General features: G+C 45.9%; 1 protein-coding gene across 1 annotated transcript in view; it reads right to left on the reverse strand.

Moving 5' to 3' along the window:
* Nucleotides 1–8,200, reverse strand: part of slc6a7 (solute carrier family 6 member 7) — a 179,132-nt gene extending 170,932 nt beyond the window's left edge. Inside the window, exon 1 of the mRNA XM_059963537.1 lies at nt 7,691–8,200. Coding sequence (XP_059819520.1) covers nt 7,691–7,774 — 84 coding nt within the window. The 5' untranslated portion in view covers nt 7,775–8,200. The remainder of the gene's footprint in view (nt 1–7,690) is intronic.
* Between the last annotated feature and the right edge of the window lie 8,109 nt (nt 8,201–16,309).

Raw genomic sequence — 16,309 nt, forward strand, 5'->3', positions numbered from 1 at the left:
AAAAGGGAAAACAGAATAAAAAGGTGGGGGGGGGCGAGGAAGAAGGATAGCTAGAAGGTGATAGGTGAAGCCAGGGAGGTGAGAAAGGTAAATGGCTGGAGAAGAAGGAGAGCAGTGTGGACCATGGGAGAAAGGGAAGAAGGAGGCACAAAGGGGAGGTGACAGGCAGGTGAGAAGAGGTAACAGGCCAAAGAAGGGAATAGAAGAAGAGGGAAGGGGAAATAATTTACCGTAAGGAGAAATCGATGTTCATGCCATCAGGTTGGAATGTGAGGTGTTGCTCCTTCACCCTGACAGTGACCTCATCATGGCAAAAGAGGAAGCCCTAGACCGATATGTTGGAACAGGAATGGGAATAGGAATTTAAATGTTTAGCTACCAGGAAATTCCACTTTTAGCAGATGGAACAGAGGTGCTTGACAAACCATTCACCTAGTTTCCATTGGGTCTGGGAGCACCAGATACAATTTTGCAGATTTTTAGGTCCGGTGTAGCCTCACCCAGAAAGACTGTCTGAAGCCCTGAATGGAGGAGGAGAGCCAAGTGTAGGATCTCCGTTGCTTGCAGGGATTTCATTCTCTTTATACACTACTTATTTATCACTAATTTAATGATTATTTCTTATCTACTTCATATTTTAGGCCTTGAATGGAAAACCCTACAAAGTGTAGTGGATATGTCCCAACCCATCATGGGTAAAGCCCTCCTCCCCAGAGAGCACATCTACATGGAGTGCTGTCACAGGAAAGCAGCATTCATCATCAGGGTCCCCACCACACAGGACCATAAGACCATAAGATACAGGAGCAGTATTAGGCCATTTGGCCCATTGAGTCTGCTCCGCCATTTCATCATAGCTGATCCAATTTTCCTCTCAGACCCATTTTTCTGTCTTCTCCCTGTATCCCTTCATGCCCTGACCAATCAAGAATCTATCAACCTATGCCTTACGTATATATAAAGACTTGGTCTCCACAGCCGCCTGTGGCAAAGAATTCCACAGATTCATTGCTCTCTAGCTAAAAAAATTCATCTTCATCTCTATTCTAGAATGATGCCCCGCAATTCTGAGGCTGTGTTATGCTCTCTTCTCACAGGAAGAAGGTAGAAGTGCCACAGAACCCACCGCATCAGGTTCAGAAAGAGTTACTACCCCTCAACCATTAGCCTCTTGACCCAAAGGGCATGACTCCCCTCAGCTTCATTTGCCCCATCACTGAATGTTCCCACAACCAATGGACTCAACTTTCAAGGACCCTGCATCTTATGTTCTCGATATTTATTGCTTACTTATTTATTATTATTGTTTCTTCTTTTGTATTTGCACATCTTGTTGTCTTCTGCAATCTGGTTGAACACCCTAGTCAGGCAGTCTTTCACTGATTATGTTTTGGGTAATATTCTATAGATTTATTGAGTATGCTCACAAGAAAATGAATCTCATGGTTGTATATGGTGACATATTTGTACTTTTGAACTTTATTTATACAGTAGATTCTGGCTAATTGGAGAAGCCGCTTATTTGGGACAAAATCAAATAATTAAGATAGCCCGGATTTCTTTTGTTTATTTGGGACACTATGCTGGTTAATTGGGACAGGAGACTTGCTGAACAGTTTCTAACTAGTGTCAGCTGTGCATTTGTGTTCAAAAAACAGTGATTCTTGTCACTAATACTACTGCCACAAAAAAATAAATGTCATGAAATATTTCAGTGATAATGAACCTGATTCAGATTCTGATATGTCAGAATGGGAATGGGAAATAAATTATAAGTTGGTGACTACCAGAAGATCTGACCTTTTGTCAGTGATTACAAACCTGATCTAATGCTGCCTACACTGTAATCACTCCCCAACTTCTACACTATATTAACAACTGCATTGGTGCTGCTTCCTGCACCCAGGCTGAGCTCATCAACTTCTTCAACTTTACCTCCAAATTTCGCCCTACCTTCAAATTTACATGACCTATTTCTGACATTTCCCTCCCCTTTTTCAATCTCTCTGTCTCTACCAGTGCAATAATAATAGGGTCGCTGTGATGGGAGATTTTAACTTTCATAATATTGATTGGCATCTCAATAGCACAAGGGGTTTAGATAGGGTGGAGTTTGTTAGGTGTGTCCAGGAAGGTTTACTGATGCAATAGGTAGATAAGACAACTTGAGGAGAGGTTGTGCTTGATCTGGTTTTGGAAATGAACCTGGTCAAGTGTCAGATCTCTCGGTGGGAGAGCATTTTGGAAGTAGTGATCACAACTCTTATCTCCTTCACCATAGTGCTGGAGAAGGGTAGGAGCAGACAATTTGGGAAAACATTTAATTGGGGTGGGGGAAAATATGATGCTATTAGGCAGGAATTTGGGAACATAAATTGGGAGTAGATGCTTTCAGGGAAATGCACGGCAGAAATGTGTCAAATGTTCAGGGGATATTTGCGTGGCGTTCTGCATAGGTACGTTCCATTGAGACAGGGGAAGGGTGGTAGGGTAAAAGAACCATGGTGTACAAAGGATGTAGAAAATCCAGTTAAGAGGAAAAGAAAAGCTTACAAAAAGTTCAAGCCACTAGGTACTGTTAGAGATCTAGAAAATAACAAGGTTGCTAGGAGCTTAAGAATGGAATTAAGCGAGCCACAAGGTGCCATGAGAAAGCCTTGGTGAGCAGGATTAAGGAAAACCCCACCCCAACCCCCAAACCCCTATATTCTATAAGTATGTAAAAAGCAAAGAGGATGTGCCATGTAAGAATGGTGGAGACAAGTGCATGAAGTTGGAGGAGATAGCGGAGGTACTTAATGAATACTTTGCTTCAGTATTCACCAGGGAAAAAGATCTTGGCAATTGTGGGTTTGACTTACAGTGGACTGAAACACTTGAGCAGATAGACATCAAGAAAGAGGATGTTGCTGGAGCTTTTGAAAAACATTAAGTTAGATAAGTCACTAGGACCAGATGAGACATACCCCAGGCTACTGTAGAAAGCAAAGAAGGAGATTGCTGAGCCTCTGGCAATCATCTTTGCATCATCAATAGGAATGGGAGAAGTATTGGAGGATTGGAGGGTTGCAAATGTTGTTCCCTTGTTCAAGAAAGGGAGTAGAGATAACCCAGGAAATTATAGACCTGTGGGTCTTACTTCAGTGATGGGCAAGTTGTTGGGTAAGATCCTGAGAAACAGGATCTATGAACATTTGGAGAGACATAATTAGGGATAGTCAGCATGGCTTTGTCAAGGGTGGGTTGATAGATAGATAGATAGATAGATAGATACTTTATTCATCCCCAAGGGGAAATTCAACATTTTTCCAGTGTCCCATACACTTATTGTAACAAAACCAATTACATACAGTATTTAACTCAGTATAAATATGATATGCATCTAAAATCACCCTCCCAAAAAGCATTAATAAATAGCTTTTAAAAAGTTCTTAAATAGTTTACTAAAGTGCATTGAGTGGTAACTTAAGCTCAGTCCTAACCCCGGCACTTTAACATGTCTTGCCCCTGGTGGTTGAATTGTAGAGCCGAATGGCGTTGGGGAGTAATGATCTCTTCATCCTGTCTGAGGAGCATTGCATTGACAGCAACCTGCCGCTGAAGCTGCTTCTCTGTCTCTGGATGGTGCTGTGCAGAGGATGTTCAGGGTTTTCCATGATTGACCGTAGCCTACTCAGCGCCCTCCGTTCTGCCACCGACGTCATACTCTCCAGTTCTGTGCCCACGACAGAGCCCACCTTCCTTACCAGCTTATTAAGACGTGAGGCGTCCCTCTTCTTAATGCTGCCTCCCCAGCACGCCACCACAAAGAAGAGGGTGCTCTCCACAACTGACCGATAAAACATCTTCAGCATCTCACTACAAACATTGAATGACACCAGCCTTCTGAGGAAGTACAGACGACTCTGTGCTTTCCTGCACAGGGCATCTGTGTTGGCAGTCCAGTCTAGCTTCTCGTCTAACTGCACTCCCAGATACTTGTAGGTCTTAACCTGCTCCACACATTCTCCATTGTTCTCCATGCAAGACTCCTTCAAAAAGTAAGGAGGCATGGGATCCAAGGAGACCTTGCTTTGTGGATCCAGAATTGGCTTGCCCACAGAAAGCAAAGGGTGGTTGTAGATGGTTTGTATTCTGCATGGAAGTCAGTGACCAGTGGTGTGCCTCAGGGATCTGTTCTGGGACCCCTTCTCTTTGTGATTTTTATAAATGACCTGGATGAAGGAGGAGAAGGGTGGGTTAGTACGTTTGCTGATGACACAAAGGTTGGGGTGTTGTGGATAGAGTGGAGGGCTGTCAGAGGTTACAGCGGGACATCGATAGGATGCAGAACTGGGCTGAGAAGTGGCAGATGGACTTCAACCCAGATAAGTGTGAAGTGGTTCATTTTGGAAGGTCCACTTTGAAGACAGAATATAATATTAATGGTAGACTCTTGGCAGTGTGGAGGATCTGAGAGATCTTGGAGTCCATGTCCATCGGACACTCAAACCTGCTGCACAGATTGACTGTGTTGTTAAGAAGACATATGGCGTGGCCTTCATCAACCATGGGATTGAGTTTAAGAGATGAGAGGTAATGTTAAAGCTATATAGGACCTTGGTCAGACCCCACTTGGAGTACTGTGTTCAGTTCTGGTCACCTCACTATAGGAAGGATGTGGATACTATAGAGAGAGTGCAGAGGAGAGTTACAAGGATGCTGCCTGGATTGGAGGGCGTTCCCAGTTCTTTACTTCATCCCTCCCTCTCTCCCGGTTTCACCTATCACCTACTACCTTGTGCTTATTTCTCCCCTCCCCCACCTTCTTGGTCTGGCTTCTCATCTTTTCCCTCCAGTCCTGATGAAAGGTTTCGGCCTGAAACATCAACTGTTTACTTTTTTCCATAGATGCTGAGTTCCCCCAGTACTTTGTGTGCATTGCTTGGATCTCCATCATCTGCAGATTTTCTCTAGTTTCTAATTCTGGCATATCAGAATGGTGAATAAACTCATCTCGGGCTCCCAGCTGGGTGCAGGGTACCAGGTACCTGTAGCTGTCTAGAAGCCTGAGAAGAGTTTATTGGTCGTATATGCCAGAAAAGCACCAGAACTTTATGTCAGAATGGGAATGGAAAGTCGTATTGAAGTGGTTGACACCAGGAGTTCTTGCCTTTCGTTGCTGACAATAAACCTGATTCTGATAAAGTTCTCTGGAATACAGTTTTAGGAATCTTTGTCTTCTTTACCTGTAAGATTGACTGTATCCAGTCAGTGTTGGTGGAGTGGGGGTGGGGAACTGAGATGCCCTGGTGTTTTTACAGGGCGGAATGTGTTCTTCTATCTCTGCTGTGATCGGAATCCTTTACCTGGCAAAAGCTGGTTGGAGAAGTCATTGAGCAGGAAATATTTGCAAGCAGGTGTGAAAGAGCTGATGGAAGAGAGACTGATTGGAGCATTCTTGAAAATTTAGCACAGACCCCATAGAGACAGAGAGGCTCAATGTTCCACTGAATGAACAACCGTTCCAAGGACTTAGAACAAATCTGAGCATGATACATCTGCCGATGTCATATTGTGTTCAGCCTGTTGGTACTTGTCACAACAGGTGGGCTTGTACAGGTCTTGCAGTTGATGTCAGGTCCACCCACAGGCACACAAACAGGAACCAACCACTGGTTTAACTGGTTTACCCGCACAATTACATTGACGTCTGTCTAGGCCACCAATAAGAATCGAGTCAAGTTTTCTAACCACTTCCTCTGACCCCACCCTTAGTACCAGCAGCCATTGGTAGCCATCCAGCTGAGGGATCAGTACGATCATTTAGAATCAAGTTTGTTATCACTGACACACTGTATGTTGTGAAAGCGTTCTGATCGCAGAGCATCACCGTCTGGTATTGGGGGCGGGGGGTGGGTCGTTGGCGTCACTGCACAGGATGAGAAAAGGCTGCAGAAAGTTGTAAACTCAGCCAGCTCTATCATGGGCACGAGCCTCTCCACCATGAGGACATCTTCAAAAGGTGATGCCTCAAAAAGCTGTCATCTGTCAGTAAGGACCCTCACCATCCAGGACAAGGCCTCTTCTCATTGCTATAATCAAAGCACACACTTAACCTTTCAGGGACAGCTCCTTCCCCTCCGCCATCAGATTTCTGAATGGACAATGAACCCATGAACACTACCTCACCAGCTTGCTCTCTTCTTTGCTCTACTTACCTATTTATTTTTAAATATATTTTATGACAACCTATAGTAACTTATATGACCTATACTGCACTGCTGCCACAAAACATCAAATTTTGTTACATACATTGTGCCAGTGATAAACTATCAGATTCTGTACTCTACAGAGAACTGTGACATTTAAATACAACATATTGTTATATTCCAAATTTTAGTTCAAAGCACAAATTTCATCTCTACCCTTCCTTGCCTCATCTGTTTCCCCGAGAGTTGGCCAGCTTTCTGTCTGGTTTAGAACATTTGCCTGACAGCTGCTCAGGCTCCTGACTGCTCTTGGAAGTCACAGCAGTTCCCGAACAGTTTTCACCTGTGTCCCGGGAAAAATGACAAAAGCCATTCCTCCTGCCATGCCTCCGAGAGGAAGCCTCTACTGTACTTATGTTTCACAAAGGCAGAACAGTAGGGACCGGGAATCCGATATCAATGGTCAAAGATCTTTGTGGCAAATTATCAGTCCTCCCCAGGGGCTGCCTTCATTTTGAGGATTTTCAGCACCTACTGCAGTTATGTCAGTGATGTCCAACTCTCAGGTTGACAGGGGCTGTAGCCGAGGGAAATCATCCCACAGACAAGATTCAGTGTAGGCCCCTCCAGACCCAGCACAGGATCAGCATCCAGTCCCAGCACCCAGTCCCTATCCCAGTACCCAGACCCTGTTCCAACACCCAGTCATTCCCAGCACCCAGACCCTGTTCCAACACCCAGTCATTCCCAGCACCCAGACCCTGTTCCAACACCCAGTCATTCCCAGCACCCAGACCCTGTTCCAACACCCAGTCATTCCCAGCACCCAGACCCTGTTCCAACACCCAGTCATTCCCAGCACCCAGACCCTGTTCCAACACCCAGTCATTCCCAGCACCCAGAACCTGTCCTGGCACTCAGTCAGTCCCTGTCCCAGCACCCAGACCCTGTTCCAACACCCAGTCATTCCCAGCACCCAGACCCTGTTCCAACACCCAGTCATTCCCAGCACCCAGACCCTGTTCCAACACCCAGTCATTCCCAGCACCCAGAACCTGTCCTGGCACTCAGTCAGTCCCTGTCCCAGCACCAAGACCCCTGTCCCAGCACTCAGTCAGACCCTGTCCAAACACCCAATAATTCCCAGCATCCAGTCCTTCTCCCAGAACCCAGTCAGACCCTGGCCCAGCACCCAGACCCTGGCACAGCACATGGTACTAGCACATTCTGCAGTCATAGCCCTGGTGTTAACACCCAATCCCATTCTTGTTCGCCAGGCTCCTGAACTTCACTCAGCTGAGAGGGTTAGTAAATCAGCTGTGATGGAATGGTGGAGCAGACTCAATGGGCCAAATGGCTTAATTCTGCTCCTATGTCCTACAGTGTCAATGCTCAACTGATTCTACAACTTACAGACTCACCTTCAAGGACTTTACAACTCAGTGTTACTTATTTACTGTTTAAAGCAAGTTTTTCCAGAAAATGGTAATTTTCCTCACCTGTGGAGCCTCGGATATCTTCCCCTCCTGGTTGGTGCCGTCTGTTCTCTTCGTGGAACTGGCCCATTTTTCGAAGACTCTCATTTAGCAGGGCAGGAAGTCACTGCTGGTCTCATCCAGGACAGGGACTGAGGCGAAGGGGGAGTCCGGCAGCAGTGAGAGAGAGGGAGAGAGAGAGAACTGTCACCCAGCCTGTACCGGCAGCGGCCCGAGGTGAGTGGCTCACCTGGAACAGATCTCTTGCTCGTCACCAGGGAGACCAAAAGAAAATACCTGGAGGCCACTATGCTTATCGAATCAGGAACAATGCAGAGGGAGGGAAGGTGCTGTTCTCACACACACTGCTGGCTCAGCTCTGCGTATGGTGTCGGCAGAACATCCGAATTGAGAGGAGGGAGGGAGAAAACAAAACAGGTCCCCACCCAGCCAGGGCTCACACAGCAACTGGAAGGGCCGCCCAGGCACAGGGCAAAGGTGAAAGTCCAGACTGACACACCTTCTGTGAGAAAAAGTAAGTGTTGCACTGTGAGAGAATCAGCACTGAGGGAGGGTCACACTGTTTGAGAGTTGGGTACCATACAACAGTTTCCTGAGCAAGTTCACTGACACCCCGTCCATCTGTCCGTTCTGTGGCCGGGAGGCATCAGTGTGCCACGCGTACACGGAATGTGAGAGGTTTCAGCCCCTGTCTGAGTTTCTCAGGGTGCTGCTGCCGAAGTTCTGGCTGCACTTTAGTCCCACGTTCCTCATATACCTGCACCTGATACAGAAGGGTCAGGTCGTGGGGAGAATCTCCCGGTGGGCTTGCTCCTGGGCCTGGCCAAGATGACCATTGACGGGTCTGGGTGGTGGAAAGTGGATGTGCTGCCCAGGCCGACTGCCTGCCCCTTTTCCGCGGGTACGTTCGTGCCTGGCTGTCCTTGGGGAGGGCGCACGTGGCTGCAATGGGTACATTGGGGGACTTTCGGGACCAATGGGCCCCGCAGGGTATTGACTGCTTTATAGATGGTAGTTACCATATTTTAATTTGAGTACACTTACTGTCTTGTACATATTGAATGTCTATACCTTATGCATAGGTGTTGTAAATAAACTTTTATAGTTTTGTAAAAAACAGGGGTGGTACCAAGGGAGGGTCACACTGTGTGAAGGGTGGTACTGAGGGAGAGTCAAACTGTGGGAGGGGTGGTACTGTGGGAGGGGCACACTGTGGGAGGGGTGGTACTGAGGGAGAGTCACACTGTGGGAGGGGTGGTACTGAAGGAGGGTCACACTGTGGGAGGGGTGGTACTGAGGGAGAGTCACACTGTGGGAGGGGTGGTACTGAAGGAGGGTCACACTGTGGGAGGGTGGTACTGAGGGAGTGTCACACTGTGGGAGGGGTGGTACTGAGGAAGGGTCACAGTGTGGGAGGGGTGGTACTGAGGGAGAGTCACACTGTGTGAGGGGTGGTACTGAGGGAGGGTCACACTGTGGGAGGGGTGGTACTGAGGGAGGGTCACACTGTGTGAGGGGTGGTACTGAGGGAGATTCACACTGTGTGAGGGTGATACCGAGGAAGTGTCACACTGTGGGAGGGTGACATTGTGGGAGGGGCCATCTTCAATAGGCCATGTTGCCCTGGTAACTTAATACATTTGGAGAGGATCAGTAGCTTTAATTTTCTTGGTGTTATCAAAGGATCTGTCCTGAGACAAACATGTAAGTGACATCACAGAGAAGGCAGGGCAGCATCTCTACTTTCTTTGAAGTTTGTTTAGGTTTGGCATGTCACTGAAAACTTCGATGAACTGCTACAAATGTGCAAGGGAGAGTATACTAACCGGTTGTATCACAGTCTAGTACGGAAACACCAATACCCAGGAAACTCTCCCCACCATTGGGCATATTTACAAGCTGCACAACCACAAGATAGAAGCATCCATTATCAAGGGCCCTCATCATCCAGTTCATGCTCTCTTCTCACTACTACCATCAGGCTGGAGGTACAGAAGCCTTAGGCCCCACACTACCAGGTTCAGGAACAGTTATTACCCTACAGCCATCAAGCACCTGACCCAGCGTGGATGACTCCACTCACCTCAACAATGAACTATTCCACAACCTACAGCTGCACAAGGAATCTTTGCAACTGATGTTCTTTGTGTTGTTAATTCAGTTGCATGGTTTGGCTTCTTTTGTACTTTGGTTATCTGTGGATAGTTTTCCAGAAATCCTATTGTATTTCTTTTTTGTAGATGTCTGCAAGAACATGAATCTCAAGGTAGTAGAAGGTAACCTATACACACTTGGGTAATAAATGGGCCTTGACCTTTGAACTCTGACCCTTTCATCACTACAAAAGGAATATTTGCATATCTTCTACCACGAAGAGTGATGGACAGTATCTGTTGAACTTCCTTGTTTCTCACCCTCATTCTCCAAAAGACTTGAGTTAATTGGAGCTCTCTCTCATCTTGCTGTATACTGAATGGAATTCTTGTCATCTGTGTTTAAATTCCCAGTTTTTTTTAACTTGGTTTACTATCTTCTCTGTCCTCCTTTGCTGGACTCAGTATCTATCATGCTCTTGGCTGGATTAGACAAGGTCTTCTATATAACCATATAACAATTACAGCACAGAAACAGGCCATCTCAGCCCATCTGGTCTTTGCTGAACACTTACTCTCACCTAGTCCCACCTACCTGCACTCAGTCCATAACCCTCCATTCCTTTCCTGTCCATATACCTATCCAATTTTTTTTTTAATGACAAAATCAAACCTGCCTCTACTACTTCTACTGGAAGCTCATTCCACACAGCTACCACTCTCTGAGTAAAGAAGTTCCCCCTCATGTTACCCGTAAACTTTTGCCCCTTTACTCACAACTCATGTCCTCTTGTTTGAAAATCCCCTACTCTCAATGGAAAAAGTCTATCCACATCAACTCTACCAATCCCCCTCATAATTTTAAATACCTCTATCAAGTCCCCCCTCAACCTTCTACGGTTCAAAGAATAAAACCAAACTTGTTCAGCCTTTCTCTGTCTTAGGTGTTGAAACCCAGGTAACATTCTAGTAAATCTTCTCTGTACTCTCTCTATATTGATGACACCTTTCCTATAATTCAGCGACCAGAACTGTACACAATAACTGTACCAGTAACTTATGCCTCTTTAATTATGTATTAGTGTTAATAATCAATAAATATCTAGAACATGAGTTCTTGAAAGTGAATCCATAGTTTGTAGGAACAGTTCATCCTTCACTTATGTGAAGAACAAAAGGTTGACAGAGTGAAGATAGGACCGATTAGAGATAAAGGTGGGAAGATATGCCTGGAGGCTGTGAAAGTGAGTGAGGTCCTCAATGAATACTTCTCTTCGGTATTCACCAATGAGAGGGAACTTGATAATGGTGAGAACAATATGAGTGAGGTTGATGTTCTGGAGCATGTTGATATTAAGGGAGAAGAGGTGTTGGAAGTTGTTAAAATACATTAGGACAGATAAGTCCCTGGGAAATGACGGAATATTCCCCAGGCTGCTCCATGAGGCAAAGGAAGAGATTGCTGAGCCTCTGGCTAGGATCTTTATGTCCTCGTTGTCCACAGGAATGGTCCCGGAGGATTGGAGGGAGGCAAATGTTGTCCCCTTGTTCAAAAAAGGTAGTAGAGATAGTCTGGGTAATTATAGACAAGTGAGCCTTACGTCTGTGGTGGGAAAGCTGTTGGAAAAGATTCTTAGAGATAGGATCTATGGGCATTTAGAGAATCATGGTCTGATCAGGGATAGTCAACATGGCTTTGTGAAGGGCAGATCGTGTCTAACAAGCCTGATAGAGTTCTTTGAGGAGGTGACCAGGCATATAGATGAGGGTAGTGCAGTGGATGTGGTCTACGTGGATTTTAGTAAGGCATTTGACAAGGTTCCACACGGTAGGCTTATTCAGAAAGTCAGAAGGCATGGGATCCAGGGAAGTTTGGCCAGGTGGATTCAGAATTGGCTTGCCTGCAGAAGGCAGAGGATCATGATGGAGGGAGTACATTCAGATTGGAGGGTTGTGACTAGTGGTGTCCCACAAGGATTGGTTCTGGGACCTCTACATTTTGTGATTTTTATTAATGACCTGGATGTGGGGGTAGAAGGGTAGGCTGGCAAATTTGCAGACAACACAAAAGTTGGTGGTGTTGTGGATAGTGTAGAGGATTGTCGAAGATTGCAGAGAGATATTGATAGGATGCAGAAGTGGGCTGAGAAGTGGCAGATGAAGTTCAACCCAGAGAAGTGTGAGGTGGTACACTTTGGAAGGACAAACTTCAAGGCAGAGTACAAAGTAAATTCAGATTCAGTTTATTATCATTTAGAAACCACAAATGCAATGCAGTTAAAAAATGAGCCAACGTTCCCCCAGAATGATATCACAAAAGCATATGACAAAACAGACTACTCCAGAAAATCCACATAACGTTTGGCAATCCCCAATCTAGAGTCCGGAGAGGCTGCTGCATATTAATATTGCACTACCGTCTTAGCGCATTCCCCAGAAAGGAGCTCCAAACCCACCAGACAAAAACAAGACCAAAAACTAAAGCTACAAGACCTGCACAAAACCAAATAATTACAACATATAGTTACAACAGTGCAAACAATAGCGTAATTGATAAAAAAAAACAGGCCATGGACACAGTAAAAATAGTCCAAAGATGTTAAAGGACTGTAAGTTCAAAAGAAATCACCACACAGTTTCCACAAGTCCCCAGGGTCCCGATAGACTTGCCATCCCACGCCAGCGGCAGAAGGGAATACTCCCGCTATGGACTTCCACGGCGCTGCCCGACAGCCTCGCAGACGCAGCAGACAATGAAAGCTGCATTGAACCCAGCTTTGCAGATGCAGCACACACTGAAAGCGACCTGACCACGGCGGACTCCGAGTCCGTCGAACCTCCGAGCCTCCGACCATCCCCTCGGGCACAGCTTCTCCGAGCACCATCCTCTACCAAGTGTATTAAGACAGCCCCGCCAACGGCCATCGGCAACGCGATCCTGAGGACTGGGGGCCTGATCTTCCCAGCAGAGTTCCGGACCTCACAGCAGCAGCAGCAACGAAGAAGGTCTTCCTGGAATTTCTCGATGTTCCTCCGTGCTCCCACGTCCGTTTTCAATCAATTATGAATGGCAGGATACTTGGGAGTGTGGAGGAGCAGAGGGATCTGGGGGTACATGTCCACAGATCCCTGAAAGTTGCCTCACAGGTAGATAGAGTAGTTAAGAAAGCTTACAGAGTGATCATTTTCATAAGTTGAGGGATAGAGTTTAAGAGTCGCGGGGTAATGATGCAGCTCTATAAAACTCTGGTTAGGCCACACTTGGAGTACTGTGTCCACTTCTGGTTGCCTCACTATAGGAAGGATGTGGAAGCATCGGAAAGGGTACAGAGGAGATTTACCAGGATGTTGCCTGGTTTAGAGAGTATGCATTATGATCAAAGATTAAGGGAGCTACGGCTTTAATCTTTGGAGAGAAGGAGGATGAGAGGAGACATGATAGAGGTGTACAAGATATTAAGAGGAATAGATAGAGTGGACAGCCAGCACCTCTTCCCCAGGGCACCACTGCTCAGTACAAGAGGACATGGCTCTAAGGTAAGGGGAGGGAAATTCAAGGGGGATATTGGAGGAAGGTTTCTCACTCAGAGAGTGGTTGGTGCGTGGAATGCACTGCCTGAGTCCGTGGTGGAGGCAGATACACTAGTGAAATTTAAGAAACTGCTAAACAGGTATATGGAGGAATTTAAGGTGAGTCATGAGGCGCGTCAAGACCCTGCTGCCCCCCTCACTGGACCCTCTGCAGTTCGTGTATTATCCCAACCGCTCAACAGATGACGCCATCGCCACCACCCTCCACCTGGCCCTCACCCACCTGAACAAAAAAGACGCATTGTTCATAGACTTCAGTTCAGTATTCAACACAACCATTCCTCAGCACCTGATTGGAAAGCTGAAACTGCTGGGCCTGAACACCTCCCTCTGCAACTGGATCCTAGACTTCCTGACTGGGAGACCTCAGTCAGTCCGCATCAGGAGCAGTATCTCCAACACCATCACACTGAGCACGGGGGTTCCCTCAGGGTTGTGTGCTCAGTCCACTACTGTTCACTCTGCTGACCCATGACTGTGCTGCAACACACAGTTCGAACCATATCATCACCAATGACACGAGCATGGTGGGTCTCATCAACAAAAACGATGAGTCAGCATACAGAGAGGAGGTGCAGAGGCTAACGGACCTGTGCAGAGCCAACAACCTGTCTCTGAATGTGAACAAAACAAAAGAGATGGTTGTTGACTTCAGGAGGACATGGAGTGACCACTCTCTGCTGAACATCGATGGCTCCCGAGATCGTTAAGAGCACCAAATTTCTTGGTGTTCACCTGGCGGAGAATCTCACCTGGTCCCTCAACACCAGCTCCATAGCCAAGGAAGCCCAGCAGCATCTCTACTTTCTGCGAAGGCTGAGAAAAGTCCATCTCCCACCCCCCATCCTCATCATATTCTACAGAGGATGTATCGAGAGCATCCTGAGCAGCTGCATCACTGCCTGGTTCAGGAATTGCACCGTCTTGAATCGCAAGACCCTGCAGTGGATAGTGAGGTCAGCTGAGAAGATCATCGGGGTCTCTCTTCCCACTATTACAGACATTTACACCACACGCTGCATCCGCAAAGCTAACAGCATTGTAAAGGATCTCACGCACCCCTCACATAAACTCTTCTCCCTCCTGCCATCTGGCAAAAGGTACCGAAGCATTCAGACTCTCACGACCAGACTGTGCAACAGTTTCTTCCCCCAAGCTATCAGACTCCTCAATACTCAAGAGGCTAGATTGACATCTACATCATTTATCATTATATTGTAATTGTCCTCTATTGTCTTGTTTATTAATTATTGTACTGCCCTGCACTGTTTTGTGCACTATATGTGGTCCTGTGCAGGTCTGTAGTCTAGTGCAGTTTTTATGTTGTTTTATGTAGTCTGGTGTAGCCTTGTGCTGTCTCACATAGTCTAGTGTAGTTTTGTGTCATTTCATGTAGCACCAGAGTCCTGGAGGAACGCTGTTTCGTTTTTACTGTGTACTGTACCAGCAGTCTATGGTCAAAATGACAATAAACTTAACTTGACTTGAAAACTGTTGACAATACTCCATGTGGCCTGTCTAGAGGCTGATAAAGCCTCAGCGTTATTTCCTTTCTTTTATATTCTATTCCCCTTGAAATAAATTTCAACATTGCATTTACCTTCTTTATCAGACTAAACCTGTATATTAACCTTCTGGGATTCTTGTACAAGGACCCTCTCTACAGCTCTGATGTTTGAAACTTCTCCCCATTTAGATATTAACCTACACTATTGTTCCTTTTACCAAATACATTATCATACATTTCCCAACACTGTATTCCATCTGTCACTTTTTTGTCCACTCTTCCAATTTGTCTAAGTCCTGCTGCAATCACATTGCTTCCTCAGCATTACCTACCCCTCCACCTATCTTCGTATCATCCACAAACTTTCCCTCAAAGCCATCAAATCCATTATCCAAGTTATTGACAAACAGTGTGAAAAGTAGTGGTCAATACTGACTCTTGAGGAACACCACTAGTCACTGGCAGCCAACTAGAAAAGGCCTCTTTTATTCCCACTCGCTGCCTCCTGACTGTCAGCCATTCTGCTATCCATAGGATTTATCTTGTTAAGCAGTCTCGTGTAGCACCCTATCAAATGCCTTCTGAAAGTCCAAGTAAATGACATCTCTCCTTTGTCCACCCTGATGGTTACTTCCTTGAAGAACTCTAACAGATTTGTCAGGCAAGATTTCCCTTTACAGAAACCATGCTGACTTTGACTTATTTTTATCATTAGTATCCAAGTACCTCGAAACCTCATCCTTAATAATGAACTCCAACACTTGCCCAACCACTGAGGTTAAGCAAACTGGCCTGTAAATTCCTTCCTTTTGCATTGCTCCCTCATTAAAGAACGGAGTAACATTTGCAACCTTTCAGTAGCCAGGACCATGCCAGAATCAAGTGATTCTTGAAAGATCATGACCAATGCATCTGTTATCTCTTCATCAACCTCTGTCAGTACTCTGGGATGTAGTCCATCTGGCCCAGGTGACTTATTCACCTTTGAGTTTGCCTAGCACTTCTTCCTTTGTAATAGCAATGGTACTCACTCCTGCTCCCTGACACTCACAGACCCCTGGCACACTGCTAGTGTCTTCCACAGTGAAGACAGATGCAAACTCCCATTAAGTTCATCTTCCATTTCTTTGTCTCCCATTATCACCAGTATCATGTTCCAGTGGTCCAATATCAACTCTCATCTCCCTTTTACTCTTTAAAGAACTGAAAAAACTTCTGGCATTTGCCCTCATATTTCATCTTCTCCCTTCTTATAGATTTTTTAGTTGTTTTTTGTTGGATTTTAAAAGCTTCCCAATCATCCAACTTCCCACTCATTTTTGCTACCTTATATGCCTTTTCCTTGGCTTTTATGCAGTCCTTAACTTCCCTTGGTTGTCTACCCATACCATTTGAGAACTTCTTCCACTGTGGGACATATCTATCCTGCAC

This window comes from Hypanus sabinus, chromosome 3 (assembly GCF_030144855.1).
Source record: "Hypanus sabinus isolate sHypSab1 chromosome 3, sHypSab1.hap1, whole genome shotgun sequence".
NCBI lineage: Eukaryota > Metazoa > Chordata > Chondrichthyes > Myliobatiformes > Dasyatidae > Hypanus > Hypanus sabinus.